The sequence below is a fragment of the Vollenhovia emeryi genome, unplaced genomic scaffold (genome assembly GCF_000949405.1).
Source record: "Vollenhovia emeryi isolate VEMERY1.0 unplaced genomic scaffold, V.emery_V1.0 DF939174.1, whole genome shotgun sequence".
Lineage (NCBI taxonomy): Eukaryota > Metazoa > Arthropoda > Insecta > Hymenoptera > Formicidae > Vollenhovia > Vollenhovia emeryi.
Window position 1 is genome coordinate 507442 of NW_011967192.1, and position 18310 is coordinate 525751.

General features: G+C 39.9%; 1 protein-coding gene across 4 annotated transcripts in view; it reads right to left on the minus strand.

Moving 5' to 3' along the window:
• Nucleotides 1–18310, minus strand: part of LOC105563573 — a 71286-nt gene continuing 52976 nt past the window's right edge. For 3 of the 4 annotated variants that reach the window (XM_012015266.1, XM_012015267.1, XM_012015265.1), the window contains 5 exons: nucleotides 3309–3516; nucleotides 3064–3229; nucleotides 2125–2400; nucleotides 1209–1615; nucleotides 1–721 (listed from right to left, as the gene is read on the minus strand). In XM_012015266.1, coding sequence (XP_011870656.1) covers nucleotides 574–721; nucleotides 1209–1615; nucleotides 2125–2400; nucleotides 3064–3229; nucleotides 3309–3516 — 1205 coding nt within the window. In that variant the 3' untranslated portion in view covers nucleotides 1–573. Of the gene's footprint in view, nucleotides 722–1208; nucleotides 1616–2124; nucleotides 2401–3063; nucleotides 3230–3308; nucleotides 3517–3968; nucleotides 4031–18310 lie in introns of all 4 variants that reach the window. The other variant, XM_012015269.1, reaches the window with a different exon arrangement.

An 18310-nucleotide genomic window follows, 5' to 3' on the forward strand; every position in this document is an offset into this window, starting at 1 on the left:
TACCATACAGTCGACGTAAAATGCCTTCGATCTCGACTACCTTAAGATGGGTTTGCTCCGGTTCCGGGACAGAAGTCGCCGCCGTAATATCGAAAATCTCCGATATTTCCTCACCGCCCGGACGAAAAATGCTTCCCGTCGTTATTCCCCCACGTCTCCCTCGTACGCTTCTTCCGTTTCTTCTCGTCGTCGGTTAACTTTTATCCTTTACGTAGCTTCCATCTGTTCTTGCGACTCGTAAAGATTACGGCGTGCACAGCGATACAATTTTGTTGGAGCAAAATTTAGATTTTACGAAAATACTTTTGTAACGATTTCATCGCGACGTTGCATTCGTGAATCGTAGTCGAATTCACTGACCGATATAACAATTGGATCTTCAAATCCACGTAAAGTATTGTACATTTTAATGGCGACGGGATCCAAGAAAGGAAGAGATGATTTTTTTTTTAGAGATAGAAGACCAGAGCAATTTTTCGGGCAAATGATTTCCTCAGATATCGACATTCTGGATTTAGCTTCGTGTCTCGATAAAAACAGGTCGAGGGACATGCTCACTACGAAAAACGCATTCTAAAAGAGCGTTTCTTGGGACCATATTGGCGGGACTGATGGTAATGGCGTTGGTGGTGGTCTGTGCCTCAGCTCGATCGGCGGTGAACACGGTGGAGATCCAACGCTACTCTGACTGCTACTGGTTGTCGTTGAGGGTGGTTGCGACCTATTATTACAAGTTTATTCATTATAAAAAAAATTACGTGTCTTCGTATGCAATCGTAAGAAAAGTATAGATCATAATCGTAAAATGTAGTATAGTAAATAGTATAGAATCATAATCGAAAAACCGATCATATTTTAATTGAATATATCCGTTTGTTATTATGTAATTGGATTATCCGATTATATTTAATCGGACATTTTTCTCAGTGTAGGGATATAAAAATTTATAACAAGTAATAGAATTATGTTCTTTCATGGCATTTTCTTGGCAATAAAAATAAGCTGTGTATGTTTCTTCTTTCGATCCCGTTGTTGTATTGAAAAGAATTGAAAATGAATCGGAATGCCTGGTATTTTTGTGATTATTTACCTTTGCGCGTGTTTGTTCTTGGTTTGAGTATTAGAATTTTACCGCTTTAGACTCGTAACAACAGCGGCGGTCTCTTTATTTTTCTTCCTTTGTAGGAGAATTCGTAATAGAAATTTACCTGAAGGTTTCGACAGCGGCACTGATGGTCAAACATTCTTGGCAGGGTTTATTACCGGCTCGTCGCCTGGGCACGCAGCCCGCGCACCCGTCCCATTTTTCGGGGATCCGTTTTTTCCTAGAAGGCACCCGTAGGAACCGCCGACGGCTGGGTCCAGGCGCGTCCGAGTCCGTGGAGAAACCCGAGACCTCGTCCTCGGTGTCGATGCACTGCTCCTCGTCCTCGTTCTTTAGGAAGACGGAATCGGAGCCGAGCGACCTGGTGTCTGGGTCGGGAGGATCCACGCTACCCATCGATGCCAACGGCGCTCTTCTACCCGACGACGCCGCCATAAGGCTGCCGACTGCCCCGGCATAAAGACCGACCTCGCTACCGCACGGCGATAAATCCGGAGTTGGCTGTATTACCTGATTGCATTTCAAAAGTCTTTAACGAAAAGAATTTTTAAGGATTTAACCATTATTTGTATTTATTAGTTTTATTACTTAAACACGAAAAGAAGCTAAAAACTGTGGTAACATAAATTTCAGTTGTAAACTACGGACAGCTAATGTTTTAGTTGTGATAGCTAATATTTTGTTACTGTGCCTATTGTACTAGGTGCGAACCGTTTGCTGTGGTTTAGAAACTTATAGCTAATGCAGAAGAATATGTTTAGCAAGTCATGATTAGCTACGGTAGCGAAAAATCTTTTCTTCAGTGAAAGTAAGCTAAATTACAATCTGAAATGAAATAATAAAGCTGTCATTGCGTTATAGTAGAATTATAATAGTTCATCTCATAGCATCTAAGCGATAATTATTTGAAATAATTATACCGGTTCTGAAATAGAGAATTTCTCAACATCAAACAGGACTATTGGGAAGAACTCGGATGAACAGGTATCATTTCGAAAGATCTTAAGTGTCGAGTCTACCTGGATATCGATGGGGTAATATAAGTCCCATGGCTCATCGTAGGCGGCATGATGCGGGTAGGATGGAGGAGGCGGAAGGCACGGCATTACCATGGCTGAACCCCTTCGTTCCAGATAACTACTTCCAGTGCTGCTACAGGTGACCGAGCTACATCTTCTGTAATCGACCGGGGGAGCCAACCTCGGTTGCCTGATTGGCGGTGCCAGCAGGGCGTCGTATCCACCTCCGACTGAGGCGAAGCGAGGTGCCACCACGGGTGAACGAGACTGGTTCATCTGATGTAAATATTTCCATCAATTATAAGTGCTTGGCGAACGGACAAGTTACTGAACGTAACTCTGTTAAATGAGCGCTCTCTCAAACATGCCGTAGCCCTTTTGGCGTCAGTCCAGAATTTTTACATTCTGCCAGAAAAGTTTTAAAACTGTACTACTTATTGAAAACCGCATCATTCAATCAATAGCGACGCTTCAATATATAATCTTTTCATAAGCAAGCACCAGCCGCGTCATATTTGTTATTAAATAAATGTTGCCATAAATCGGCAATGAATATTGGCATCGTATTTCGCAATTTCTCGCAAATATTAAACAAGAAGCACAATTTGGAGATACGTCATTCAATTTCTCAGTAAGACTAGAACATTGACGATTTTGTTAATGTTGCAACGCCAATGATTTTATTTTTACAAAAAGTACTTCATTTTATTTACCATATTATACAGGGTGTTATGCAATACCTGCCTCACCTCTTATTTACGGATAGAGCGGACTAGACTGATTGTGAGTCGAAAAGTCCTCCGTCATTTTGCAATTTTCGCAATAGTTAACGAGTTATTTTATTTTATATTATATAATATATTATAGTGAGATCGAGATATTACAGCCTGTATATTTGTTAATTATTTAAATGTAAATATTGCAATTGCTCCACTATACCTCAACGCATAACGATCTTCTCGGACCACGACCCGGTCTAGGTGGTAACCTGGCGATCGCTTCCAGAGCGGCGGCGAGTGCGCGTTCCTCGGCTTCAGCTTCCGCGACCGCCGCGGCTGCCGCCGCAGTCAAAGCCGGGTCTTCCAGTTGTTTGCTCGCTTTGCATCTGGCAAATATATAAACCATATTCTAATTGTATTTCAACGAGGACGCGCGAGTGCCGGTCTCAAGGTCCTCAAAATCACCTGCTCTTGTAAACTACCAGCAACACCATTAAGCTGAAAAAGCCGCCGAGGGTCGCGGCGATTCGTACCCCCGTCATGACGTCGTACGTTTTGTAAAATTCGATTTTGACCTGTTCACGCTCGCTTAGAGTCGGCGTCGCGTCTGGCAGGAACGTCGTCGGATCTGTCGTCGTCGTCCCTGTCACGTTGCTGCCGACACTCCCCATTCCTGCAGATCAAACAGATTCGCTGTCGTTACACACGCGCAAGAAAGGGAGATATATAGGTTTGCGGATACGAGCTGAATGCTGATACTCTGCAAATTGTATTTGAGCTGAATGCGAGATGTCTGTAAATTGTTTGCGAGCGTTCTCAAAAAGATAGACTTAAATCCCGAAGCTTGCAAGAGGCCTTCTGTGAAATGGCGTGTCTGTCACGGCGTTCTGTGGGAATAAAATATGCGGGCAATGGATGGAGAGGTTCGTTTATCTGTTTATCAGTTTTGATTTCATTTACCGACTCAATTGTAAATAACGAACTAGCGGTGATAGTTTCGCTGATGAAAAAGAACAAAATGGGATGGAAGAACAATCACATTTGAAGGAACTCAACTACTTGCAAGTATTTTATGGGGAGAGGAAAGTGCATAAGCTATAAATCACATCGAGAGCATTTGTTTACCGAACTGTGTCGGCCAACGTGCGCTGACTGGGCTCGAAAATGGAGTGACGGCGCTGAATTTCCTGGAACAGAATGAAGGCGCGCCGTCAAAAGAGGAGCTGGCATTCACCCGGCAGGATTTTGCATTATCATGAAAGTAAGAGAAAAGGGAAGGCCAAAAAATACTAGGCGAAGAAAATCGGCGCAAATAAAAGTGGGGACACATGCTGAGGAGATGGAAGGGGTGAGGGAGAAAAGAGGGATGTAAAGAGGAACACACACAGGGAGGAGGGCCACGACCATTGAGCAACAGTCGGCGGAGAAAACGAGAGGTACGAGGTGGTACATACACATTGCTCTCGTCGGGCTTGGCCGGCTAGCATTGTGTACGTAGAGATGGTTGTAGGTTCACGTATTGATTCCACCTTTGCGAGCCTACCTCCAATGGTTAGGAGCAACGGAGCGTACGGCAACGAATCTACCAAGACCAAAATTTCTTCTGGAACGTTATCGTTCGTTTGCCGTCAAGCTTTTCGGGGACTCGGGCTACGAGGATCAAAAACGAGGTCTTGCCAAGACGAGCGGAATAAAGGAAAATAGAGAAAAGACTATTGTCCTCCCTAAATATAGTTCATTCCATCGTTATCGAGACGTGGATCTGTCGGGTTCAGTTTCCGCGATGTTACTTGTGCAATATTGTTACAAATTCTGGACAGTGACTTTCTATCTATCTAACCTAATCGCTTTCAACTTTTACAAGTCACAGACGAGCGAGACGAGCTTCTATTCCAAGAGATCGTAAGAGATAAATTTAACGTTACAAGATCATACTGTAAAGTAGTTTCGATATTTCGAGAAAACAAATAGTGACCAATATTGGTACGCGGTACAATGTATTATAAATACATTTTTCAGTCTAATCAGTGCCGAGTTCGAAAAGTCTTGCGATTCTCTAATAAAACTAGTTTGTCCCTTCATACACTTGAATTAACAAACATTTAAGAATGGTGTACAATTGAATCTTAAAAATCCTTCGTTCCACTCGAGAAATTGACGTCATGAAAAATATTACAGGATTTCGTTCCGGTTTTGTGAAAAACTGAATATCGTTTATTTCGCTTGTACGTTTCGAACTTGTATGACAGTATTGGACCGACAATCTACCCGATGACCGAAAAATTTCCTATTTATTTGATCAATCCAATATTTCAGATTACTGGGAGAAATATCAGGTTTCTACATTTCGTTGGGCATTTTGCGCTTCGATGGAACTTAACGAGTTTCTTCGTTTGAGGAGGCTAATGATTTAATGGATAATGGTAAAAGGATAATGATTTGAGATAGCGTCGCCCTCGAAACCTCCTCGTCTTGTCTCCATTGATTCAACGTCCTTAATCACTTGGGTTAGGTCAGATTAGGTCAGACGACAACCTGTGGATGCTCCACGTTCGAGAAGGTTGTTCCATGTGCTCTCACCAGCCGTACCCCCGTAAAATTAACGGCGTGGTAAATCCCCCAGAGGGTTTCCTACAGAATTCTCGCCACGTTGCGAGAGCTATTTACTATTTGGCGTACGGGGTCGGGGAGAAAAGTCTTATACAAGTCAACGCGAAATCACCATCAAGTTATTATTTCCATCAAAATTCCTTATAATTAGTATATTTTCTTTGTCCCTTGCCGTCAATTGTCGCAATCAAATACTTCAACGAGCCACACACTTTCCAAGTTTTAAAATAACACGAGTTAATCTTTTTTAAATATTGAGAAAATATGTGGTTAAATAATTTTCAATCTCTTTTTATTATATCAGATGCTTTCTCTCTGTAATTAATGATTTTGTAATGGTAATTAATAGAAGTATTATATATATATCTATTTCTGGATAAATATTCGGGAACTGTTTAAAAAACACTTAATATTAAAAATTAAACATTTGCAATGAATAATAATTTTCTTGGGTGTTTTTCTATCTAGGAAAAATTGCCATCAAATTTGAATTTGATGAGAGGGGCAACTCGTTAAGCCATCCATAACATAAAGGGCAAGATGAAGATGAAATAGCACTTTATTACACAAAAATTCATCTTTTCGACGATGAGTTTGCGCATTTTTATCGTTTTAGAATGAACTTCTGACAGAACATTGATGCAATTTACGTTCATGCAAGTTACGTAGATTCGCGCAGCGTAACATTTGTATAATTCACGCATTTAAATTTTTTATCCAGCAGGTAAAGCTATTTTCTGAGCAATTCTCGCGGTGCTATGGTGTATACGCAGCAACGCGTCAGAGAATCAGCATTGCATCGCATCTTGAGCCCAACTGCATCGGTAGTTGGCGCATAACAAGCGATTGAGCATATCGACTTACGCGCTACCTATTATGCGTTCTAACGATCGCACCGTGCGGCTTGCATATAACACCGTCGATGAAATTTTGAAGGGGATTACCGAGGTAGATCCTGCCGCGCGCATGTGCTATTACGCGGCATTAAATTTGCGTACAATGTAGCCCGAGAGTCTGCCGGAACAGCGAAGGTATAATATTAGACGGGCGTAGTATAATCAAACGGTTACGTTCCGGCGAAGTCAAACATACAGATCGGTCTCCGTTCTTTGGCACCGTTCGCTCAAAGGAAGTAGAGTAATCTGCGCCTTTCGTACTTCTCCTCGTCTTTTCGCGTTAACGACAGTTAAAGCGAATCAAGTCTTGTAAACCGAGGATCGTTTCTTTTAGCCGTAACTTGGTGCGATCACTTGTTTAGTGAAGCAGAGAAATCTCGGAAGAATTCCACAAGTATCCATTATCTAATTGTGTTAAGAATTGAACGGTTACACGGGAGAAACTATCCAAGTTTCATTTCAAAAGTGCGGTGGTAATAAAAGCAGCTTCTCTGATTTCTGTCTCTCACGAGAGTACAGAAAATTCTCTTCTCTCGCGGGATCTTAGCTTCGATCTTGAATTTAAATATATTTTTATTCAACTTTAGTATATATTTATGTGTGTGGAATTCTATTTGTTGTTACATTTTTAACATCGAGTAATCTTACAATTTTCATAGCAGTTTCGAGAACAGTGTATGCCAATTATTTCAGTCGCTTAGATATTCCTCTATAAAATTGAAATTGTATCACTCGAGTGGATTTTTGTGTCGCTCGTTGAATAAAATTTTGGAAGATGGAATTCTTGGGAAGCTGCGTGTAAAGAGGTCTCACCGAGACTTGTGCGGCATGAAGGAAATGTTCTGAAACGCAAATTTGCGCCAATATTATTTAATTGTGTTAAAAATTGAACGGTTACATGGAATAAACTATCCAAGTTTTCCCTTTCTAAAAAAGAGATGTTACCAGCGCAAATGTCGTTAATATCGAACAGTTGAGACCTTTTCCGCGATGTCGATTGGTTTTCTCGAAGCGCGGTGTGCTTCACTTCTGTTTTAGATTCATAGTGAATGAAAATTTGCAATTTAGAAATATACATTTGTATGCATCAACTATTGAAGTAAAATTTCTAATCTTAGTAATTAGAATTTAAGTAACAACGATTTTCGTTTCGAAACATTTTCTCGATTGAACAGAATTAATCGTTAATTTAATCAATACCAATAAGTCCGCAGAATGATACGCAAAACGTAGTAACAGTCACTGAACAAAGTAATTAGAAATATTAGGTAATAGCATTTTCAATTTCGTAGGCAGGCCAACAAATTCTCAACGTTTTTTTTTTGTTGTTTTTCACTCGGCGCGGTATCGTACGACGAAAGCGGGCCAACGAATTTTCAACGTTTTTTTGTTGTTTTTCACTCGGCGCGGTGACGTACGATGTTTTTGCGTACCATCGTGTACCTGAAGGTCGCCGCGCTATCATTCGCTCGCCGAACGTCGAGCCGGCAGGCAGCAGCGAGAGTCGGTCCGTGCGTCGTATTACTTTTGCGTTATCGGTTTCCGAGACTCAATCGCGCTGAATGCAGGGATGAAACGCTATTGATTTGCACACCTTTATCAGTAACAAGTAACGTTCCTTGATTAATCATTAAGTTTTTACAACTTGCGAAGAGAAACGAATTGTATATTGAGGCGGCGGTTCTTTATCAACGTGTACCTAGATATTTCACGAGATTAACTCATCTAAAATATGAATGTAAACCGTGGTACTTTGTCGCGGTTACATCTCGTTTACGCACCGCGCTTTTAATTATCTGTCGATTTCGTGTAATCTGTTCCATTTTCGGGAAAAAAGAGAAATTTGTACGACTTCGCTCTGTCGTTCTTCGCAACTCGAACGGGCGGGAAGTAAAGAAAGTCGCTTATTGCACGTCGTTACATTATTTCTTTGCTGCAGATTATGATTCCGATGCTCGCGTTGCGTTTTATATCGCCAATTCGAAAATGATTTATCCATTGTCCTATTCTTCCGAATCAAAAATGCAAGTTGTTAGTTTGAGTAATTTGTATGACAGAAAGTCTCCGAAACCGATAACGCAGAAGTTAATAATATTTCGTGTGTTCGCGGTATTTCACATCGCGTACGGGAGTGCCGGAAATTTCGCGCGATCGATGATTTTCGCGAGTGAGTGTTGTGTAAGTACAACAAGGAAATCTGAGAGGAGGAGGAGGCCGAGGAGGCATCGGGCAACGGCGGAGAAATCGTAAGGTAAGTGTCTTACATTTTTATGTTATTTAATTGTTACTTGTGCAAAATAAAGCATCTGTTCTGTGTTTTTATTTTATTTATTCAAATGATTCGAACGAGGAGTCGAATAAGTGTTAGAGACAAAACCAATGTATAAAATTTTGTGAATTTATATTTAAAAGGAAGACTTTTTCAGTATTTTATATAATTATCTTAATAAATACCTATTTTTAAAAATATAAAATATGAAGCATATTTAGTACAATAATTTCGATTTGACAGAATTAGTCTATACTAATCATATACATATTTGTATTTTTACAGTTTAACATACATGATGTACAATTCTGTGGTTGCGAATCGTATCAGTGAGTGATAAATTACTTTTTATTTGAAATTGACATTGCGCATACAATTACTTCGTTGCATGTATAGAAATTCTTAAAAATATACAATGCTCAACTACAAACTGCGCGCGCGAAGCGCGCGTTTGGTCATTTCTAGTATTTAAAAAGTACGGTGAAAATAAAATCAGCTTCCCTAATTTCTGTCTCTTACGAAAGTACAAAAGATTCTCTCCTCTCGCGGGATCTTGAATCTAAATATATTTTTATTCAACTTTAGTATATTTATGGAATTTAATTTGCTGATAAATTTTTAATCTCGAATAGTCTTACATCTTTCATAGCAGTTTCGAAAAGAGCGCATGCCAATTATTTCAATCGCTTAGATATTCCTCTATAGAATTGAATTGCATTATTCGAGTGGATTTTTATGTTGCTCGTTGAATAAAATTTTGGAAGATGGAACTTTTGGGAAGCTGCGTGCAAAGAGGTCTCGCCGAGACTTGTGCGGTGTGAAGGAAACTTTCTGAAACGCAAATTTGCGCCTAACTTTCGCGAGCGGGCGCGGGCGCGCGCGCGCGACGTCCGAGATGTATCGACGTCCGAAAACTCGGTCCAGGTGAGAAAAAGTTATGAAGGTGAACGGATAACTTTTTAAATATTCGCGAAAGTTTGCGGTACGCCGACGCGTAAATACCGCGACACGGAACGTCGGGAGACGACGCTTTTCCGTCCTTCCGTTCGCGAAACGATGGGTGAGTCTTATCGACATCCGGCAAACACCATTTTTCCTCTTTGACGCCCGGCAGGCGCGTGTTATCATTTCCACGCCGGCAAACGGTCAAAAAGGAGTGGCGCGACATTGGGTGAAAATGGGTCGTCCGATAATTCGTTCCCTCGAAAACACCGTTACGATATATGTATGGATTTGGGTTAACTTCGTTTCGGCGATTTCACAGTCACGGCGCGCAAGTCTTTCGCTCGCGGTGCTCCGAGATACTGTGAAATTTATAAGTAAACGTATCTCTTATTGAAGATTAATATTTGAACGATCCTATTAAACGCATCTGTAATTTTTATGTTAAGAGAAGCGCTGACTATTAAATACAAAAGGTATACGAAAGTGTGGAATTTTAATTTGTACATTACGCAATATACGACTTTACGTAGTTTAAATATTTCATAATTTTTTTATTTTGCGCAAGAGTTATTAGAGAAGGGTCCCCTATTATGAGATAAGTTTCTAATATGAGATAGCAGGGTTTCTGTTGAATTAATGGGCATCATCTGGTTCCCCTATGAATTTTTATTGCCCTTAGAGTGAAATCTGCTTAGTTGAAAATTCATTTGTTAGACATGCGTGTCATCGTTGCTAAAAAAGATTTGTGAAATTTGGATGTCGAAAACTCGCTATCTCATATTGAGAACCTATCTCATAATAGGAGACTTTACTCTTTACTAGAAAATTACTGCATATCAGTAATCGAATCATTACAAGTTACTGATGTACAGTAATTTTCTAGTAATTATTTCGTTGCTTTTCCGCAAGGGCTACTTAAATCCCAAAATGTTATTTAGCGGCAAGCTTACTGTAATCCGTACTTATCTAGAAAACAAATATTTTTTTATCAGGAGACTTAACGAAATTGTCAAGTATCGTCTATCCCAACGATTTAAGCGTATCGAATGTTGTATATGTATGGCAACATATAATTTGGCTAGATATACGTAGATTACTACGATAATACACGAATACATGAATACAATTTGCAAAATAAAAACTAAAGATACTTAATTGTATAATCTTTTCGTCTAAACCGATAAGATTAGCATCGTAATACAAGCAGCATATAATAAGTATACGTATATGCAGAACATGTTGTCACGTTAAGTTAAGAAGAACATTTTATAACTATGCAAAGCTTGTTATTATGGCATTATAAACATGATATAGTATCTTACGGCAGATTTGCGCGAAATTCGGTAATTGTTGACTTAATATTATTACTGTATTATCTGTAAGTCCCTCACATACCCCACGTTATCTTATCGCTTTGAACATATTTGTATACTGATATTAACATGTTCTACATATCTTATTCTGCACCACGGCACGAAAGCACGATATCGTTTTACGTAGCATTGAAATGATCGAAAGAATTAAAAGAATATTGGGCGGGAATTCTAGCCGATAATCCGATTTCTAGAAAAGCGTACGTCTCGATGCGCCATGGATTTGGGTCACTGGTTCGAGGCCTGTTGAATGCCAGACTGTTCCGCCGATTTCGCTACTGCCTCACGGATTATGATCTTTACTAGAATCTCTCGGCGACCAACGGTGTATACGGTACCATTGGAATATCGAAACTCTGGGAGGTAGAGAGATGAAGCATCGAGCGTCGAATCGGCGAACGGATTTGTTTTGTTTCGCAATTTCTTCGTCCTATGAAAACGAGACCGCTTAATACCGCGAAAACCAGTTTCAAGGATTCGTAAATACCTCGAAAACTCAAGTAACGAGTAATTCTATCTGATTTCACCCTTGAGCAAATTTCGCGATATCAGCGAAACTCGAGTTTTTCCTAAGCTCTTGAAACTCGATCTTACGGCACTAAGACGATAGTTTTCTATTCGCAGAAATATTTTACTGCCCGGGAAAAAATGTATATATCTAATCATACCTATATGTATATGTACTCAGATATAAGCAGATATGAATTTTGTCCCTAGCCAGCGATTACAACGTAAATGTGAGTTGGATATCGTTTGATAACACACAAATATGTTTAAAAGATTTATTTAAATAGACAAAAGTTGTTCATATTAATTAGTAGAGTAAGATTAGTAGAATAACCTTCAAGCAACTATTCAACGTCAAATTAATGACACCATCTTATGTCCCCCTCGAAACCATACAACTTTTGTCTGAAACATTTTTACTTGCTGGGCTTAGTTCTTGAGATATTTTACTGTCCAAGTTAAAATGGGACACCCCGTATATTTTGTTAAACTTTAGAAAGTATTAAAATAAATCTTTTAAATATTTCAAACACATTTTCGTGTTATCAAACGATATCCATCTCACATTTACATTGTATATGATTGGCTAGGAACAAAATTCATATCTGCTTATATCTGAATTGGATATACTTTTGCCCGGGTGTTTGTTAAATATCTTGGATTTGTTAATCTTTTGTTAAAAATTTACAAAACTATTATAGATTTAGATAAGAATGGCTCGAAACTTTAATGGTTTAACGTTTCACTTGCTTTATATATTTTTTGTCGCAGCATATTAAAATAAATTTTTACACTTAAAGTATTAATCGCGCTTGAAAGAGCGTTTCAATTAGCTGGATGTCATGCTACAGAGATTATCACCGCTAAGGAATTGAGAGCCATCAGGAACAAAGAATTATTCATCGCAGATTATTCTGTTAATTGCGACTTATTCAGAGATGCAGAATATTCTCGTGTCCTATTATTCTATTATTTCTAGGAAGATTAATTCGTAGAAATGCTCACAATTTGATTCTGTTAAAATGTCAAGCAATAATGTCAGCATGTTAGAAATATGCAAATATAATTCAGGTCACAGGTCTCAAGAAGTATTTTAGTAGTAAATATGAAATTGTGTAAATCTGTCTCTCTCTCTAAAAAATAAAAATTTTTATAAAGTTCAAAGTTAAAATTAAATATACTCACGTTTTAGAAAAAGAAAGACGAAGAAAAACGAACACAGGAAGTTCAGTAGAAAAGAATAGGTTTATTGATTTGGAAAAATAGTTTTAAAGATTTGTAGTCGTTATACGATTGATGACGTGCATTCTCGAATGAACCATTGAAATTTCGATTATTGTTCCCTTGGTAACATCGAATAGCTGAGGTCAACGCGCGAAAATTTGGTAACGAGTACGTCAGCGATCTCGTAACTCTGGGTTATGTGCAAAGCGTGTGCAAAACGGGTAAAGGGCAGGGAGTAAAGAGGAAAAGGGACAGAATCGATAAACCACCCTGCCAAAGCAAGCTTCGCTCGAGCGAAACGCGCGACACCTTTAACGTAACGTTCGCCTCGGTCAAGTCGAAACGTAACGATATTCTGTGAAATACGAAATCATAAATCAAACGAGTTCGCCGCGACATCCGAATCAATGGCGGCATTCAATACGGGGCGTAGATTTATGCGAATAAATAAAAATCCAATCGTTTTTAGGGCGTTCCAGGTAAGGGCACGGTAATCAAAGAATTAGACAGGCATTTACATGTAAAATTATTTGAAGTCAAATCGGGATCGTATAAAAAATTGATGTCGCATCGAATCAGAGATGGCCAGATTTTTTTAAGGAATACCGGTAATTTTTCACAGTTATGCGAACCGTGATGCAATATATCGTACAATGAAAAAGATTTAAGGGCGAAGATGTTAAAACGCGGATTGTTAATTCGAACGTAAACCGACTGTGACTCCGGGCAGCCGCGCTACGTGTGTGCATGACGAAGATAAAGAAAATAAAGGATAAAGAGGACAAGGGTTGGAATCGATAAACCATTCCGCCAGCTCAAGCTCAGCCCAGTTCACCTGAAACTAGCTGAGTACTGGATGACATTGTAATATCCATTGTTCCCGATGGAAAAAACTCTCGCGTCGGGAATCATTAAAATCCAATTTTACAATCGGTGACACACAAGCTGGCTAAAAATAAGCTTTTAATTAGTGGCTTCATAATATCTTCCAAAGATTACTCTCACCGCGTAATTTACTACCATCTCCATTATTTACTCATTCTTATCATACTTGTTATTGAAGCTTATCTGACTTGAAATTGCTATTCATCGTAGTTTACTTACATTTTGAAATGTAATATTACCTGTTAATGCTACGTTTGTTACGTAAAGAAATACATTTAAAGATGCTTAACAAACAACGTTTAATTTATTAACAACAATAAAATTCTATTGACTGATACATCACGTTAATACTATTACCTTATGTATTCTGCTATTATTGATTGTTAAATACTGTATTAATAGCGTGCGTTAAATACCGCATTAATAGAGTCGAAGGGCCAATGGAATAACTAGATCGAACGTTTGAAGAATATTAAAAATTGTCAATTATACAGAGTTTATTTAAACTGTATTATTGAGCCAAACATGCGGACCCAATGTATCATCAACGATAAATGCCCATCGACCGGGAGTAATGCGCTGTTGCAGGCAGCATCCTCGAAACCCTCTTCCCTTCCTATCGACGCACTCGAACATATTCAGTCGTCGGTGCGCTACTCTATTTTGTATTCACGAATTCCCTGGCCGAGGATGTGTTCTTAACCGTCCGAGTCCGCAGTGAAAATATCTCTCTCTTCCCTTCAATCTCTAAGAGTTACTGCAGCAGTGCGATTCTGATCGGTGCAGTTTCTTGTCGGCCTAGTATGCACATTGTCTAACCCAGTTTGGCGCAAAGTGTGACGGGTGAAACACGCAAATATTTTCGCGACTCTGTTATCTAATGAACCGTCACAAAAGAACGATTGAGCGATTAAGTTTTCCATTCAGCCACGTGACACAATGTTTTCCTTGTGTTTAATCAATTGTAAAATTGCAGAATTTTATTTTTCAAACCTTTTGCTTCGTCGAGTTATGCCAAGCGATGCGCGTTTCCAGACTAAGAAAAAAAAAATTAAAAAATAGCCGTTAAAATTAAAACACGCTTTTGGCTTGTGACACAAAAGATTTTCCCGCACGATATTACCGCTCGCGAATGTAGTGTTTGTCAAAACGGTCGCCGGGCGATTGAGATGGCAGGTGCAGTGGAATCGAAGATCGATTTAACTTGCTTACAACGCCACTCCGGGCAGGTGTTGCCGCCTGATTAAGGTGCCATTTCGCGCACGTGGAGCCCCTCGAGGAGTCAACATCTCTCTGATATATGGCGTGATGTAATTGAACATTCCCGATTCTCCGATCTTTCCTAAGACAGACTCTTATTACATTCGTCGGCACCAACGGTCCTTTTGTATCCGAAGTTCGCAGTAACATTAAAATGATGAATAACGCAGTTAAACGAGATGCGCCGGCAAACAGGATCAGTGGTGAGTGAAAAGGAATATATAATTCCTTCCGTTCTTTTTAATGAAAAAATTAATTACTGCAGGATGACGCTTTGTAGACGTACGGTCGTCCTCAAAGAACTCGGAAACCGTCCTCTTTTGCTTGTGAAAAGGTCGCCAATTTATTATTATATCATAACCCTCATTAATTATGACTACTAATTACTTGGTAATCGTACATAGTAGATATTTATTTCATTACACCCTGCCTAACTCTGCTTTCGACCGCACGGCTCTACGTTTCTTCCATCAATGCCACGATCGTCGATTTTATCTCGGTTATTAGCACCGTTGCTGATTAAAAAATCAATTAAATGCAAGTCCTTTCGGATCACGAAATCGCGTTTTCTCTCTGAAACGACTGAGACGGTCCGCTGGCCGACGTGTTAATATTTGCATTTCATTTCCATTCTGGGCGCGCTGGAACGTGATAAATTCGGTCAACGGATTTTCTTACATGCGCCACTGCGTGTAAAGCGTTCGATCGATAGCCGAATAACGAGGAAATTAATTAATTATTACGCGTGGTCTGCGCGTGAGAGACGGGCGCAGCCACCGGTCTCCGAAAGAGGCGGCTTCACGGGATAACGATTACTCAGAGCTTGATATCGCGCGTCCTGATGGTGATAAATGTTACTTCGCAGTCATTTATTATCATATGCCGAACCAAATTAACTTGAGCACACATTAACTACAGCAAATCTGTAATGTAAGTTTTGTTGAGAATTTAACACAGAGACTTCTTGAATTCTAACAAATGGCTTTTAAATGTGAACTTGCTTGAACCTACAGATAAATATCAATCATTCTCAATTGCCATTCATCTCTCGTTCCTTTGCTGAATGTCTCTCCCTCTCTCACAGCAAGTAACATTCTTTCTATAGAAAGCATAATCAGTCAGAGCCGTATTGTTCGATTTCGACACATTGCTGATAGCTTGCAGTTCTTCTTCCAGACGCGTCCTCTTTTTTTTTTCGAGGAAGACTCTCGCCTACGAACTGACCGATCGCGCGTCTGCGGAAATACGGTTGTTAGTAACGTGACTTGTTCGCACGTTCGAATCAAATTGAACATCTTGGCGCAATGTCGCGAGCGAGCAAGTCTCCGAAAGCGGGGGAGACTTGTCCGAAAGGGTGGCGGTGCCGCAGGTGTGCCGTTGAGAGCAGGCAGAGTTTGCTGCGGCTGTTGGCCGACACAGAGCGCGGCGCGGCTCTATGCTTTTATTTCCTCGACTTCCTCCAGCCCCCAACGGTCGGCTGGCTGGTCGGCCGGTCTGCCGTCTGCTCGAACGAGAAGGTGAGCAGCGGAGGGGTGGCGGACGCTGTGGGGCTGTAGGGCTGGTAGGGCGGCTGGTTGGGCTGGTAGGAGAGGCAGGTATCGATTCCATCCTGCATGCAGAGGAGAAAGACCACCTCCCTCCTGTTCTCCCTGCGCCTCCTCCCGTCCCTCGTCAAGTCCCCCGCGCAACCCACGCACTCCGGGTCACCGGGTCAAAGCTCACGGCCGCCGGCTCACTGTTGCTTCTTCGAAATGGGTCTCTCGCGACTGATGCGCGCCAATGCGTGCCATATGTATAATATTTTTTTTTCTTTTCAAACACGTACGCACGGTCATCTTCATTGATTTGCTCCCCTGTTACCGCAATCCGTGGAATTAATTTATCAGGAGGGGCTTGCTCGTTACTCGCTACGTACCTAGATGGTTTCGCGTAATATAATTGAGACCGGAGAAAGTAACGACACTCGTCTCAGCTTTTCATACATTTCTCAGTTTTGCGAATTACGAAATTTTAATTTATTTACGAGGTATTCCGTATCACATGTCAGCATGTAATATAATAAGGTACAAAATAACCGATGAAATATGCATTTTTCGATGGTCGTGCCTTTTAAATACAGAAACGTCGAGGAGAATTAATTTGCGTTAAATAAATGATATGATTCTATTAAACGAGAAATTGCACGTGCACTTTATAGATGTATGTTTCGGCGCTCGATGCGTCTGCAGTAATATTATGAAAAGTTAGACGTTATAAAACCGTTCAGTTGCGTTTTTCACGATTCTTTTCCATATCATCAATCATAAAAGAGACATGATCTGTTTGAATTGCATAACGCATATACACATTGTCAATGGAAATCTATAGGAAGTCTCGTCAACACATCTTCCAGGGAAATCAGAATATTCTTGAGAAGCCTCACTTAAGCGTGGGATATTTACAGATATATTCTTTAAATACTTTTGAATCTTATATACGGAAAAAGATTTCAATAATATTCTCAGCCGTCGCATCCGCTCTCGGTCCCTGTTATAATGTATTGATAATACTTGACGAAAATTGGCAAGTATGTATGTGGACAGTGAATGCGTCATTTTAGTGTATCGTACATTTTCGTCACTGTGAGCGCACGTAGAGGAAGGTCCTCTATTGCGAGATAGGATTCTAACGTGAGTCAGTAGGTTTTCAACTCTCTAAAACTCTCTAAGTATACCACTGCAATTTTCAGTAGTGTACTTATAACTGGAAATTAGTGACTGTTCACTGTTTTCGATGATAATCCACTGATTGACTTTTAGAGAGAAACGTCAAGACTTAATCGCAAATCTTTTTTTCACAACAATTACACGATTACACGATCAATTTCCCCATTAAACAGATTTCACTCCAAGGGCAATAAATTCATGGTGAAACCAACAGACGATGCCTGTTGATTTAGCAGAAACTCCGCTATCTTATATTACGAGCCTATCTCATAATATAGGACTTTCCTCTATGTATACGTGCGATGGATTAAAAAAGAAATTTTGCTTATTATCGGATCTTCTACTTCGCATTACTATTTTGACTATTTTTTAGCGATTATACTTAAGTTGGCCAACGGCGAAACGAACGATAATGTATTCACCTCTTTTTCCGAGCACAATATTCCACCAACTTTTTTTCGTATCTTTACGTTATCCTATAAAATTATCCCTCTTTCGCACATTATTATTTACAAACGAGCCGATTATTTCACAATTTAGAAAAGTTAAATATTTTTCAATCGTGATTACGCGCTCAGATACTCGTTATCGTGGTCCAATAAAATAATGATATCAATTCAGTTTTCGCCGCAGAGCGCACAATAACGGTCAAGCATATTCTTATTAACTTTTACGTAATAACCGCTATATTTTCAGCTATTTGTTGGCTGACCCGCCAATGGAACTCGACAGCTTGACAGTCTCCTTTAACCGGTCTACTCTCACGAGCAAATATACCCTGACATCGTCGGTA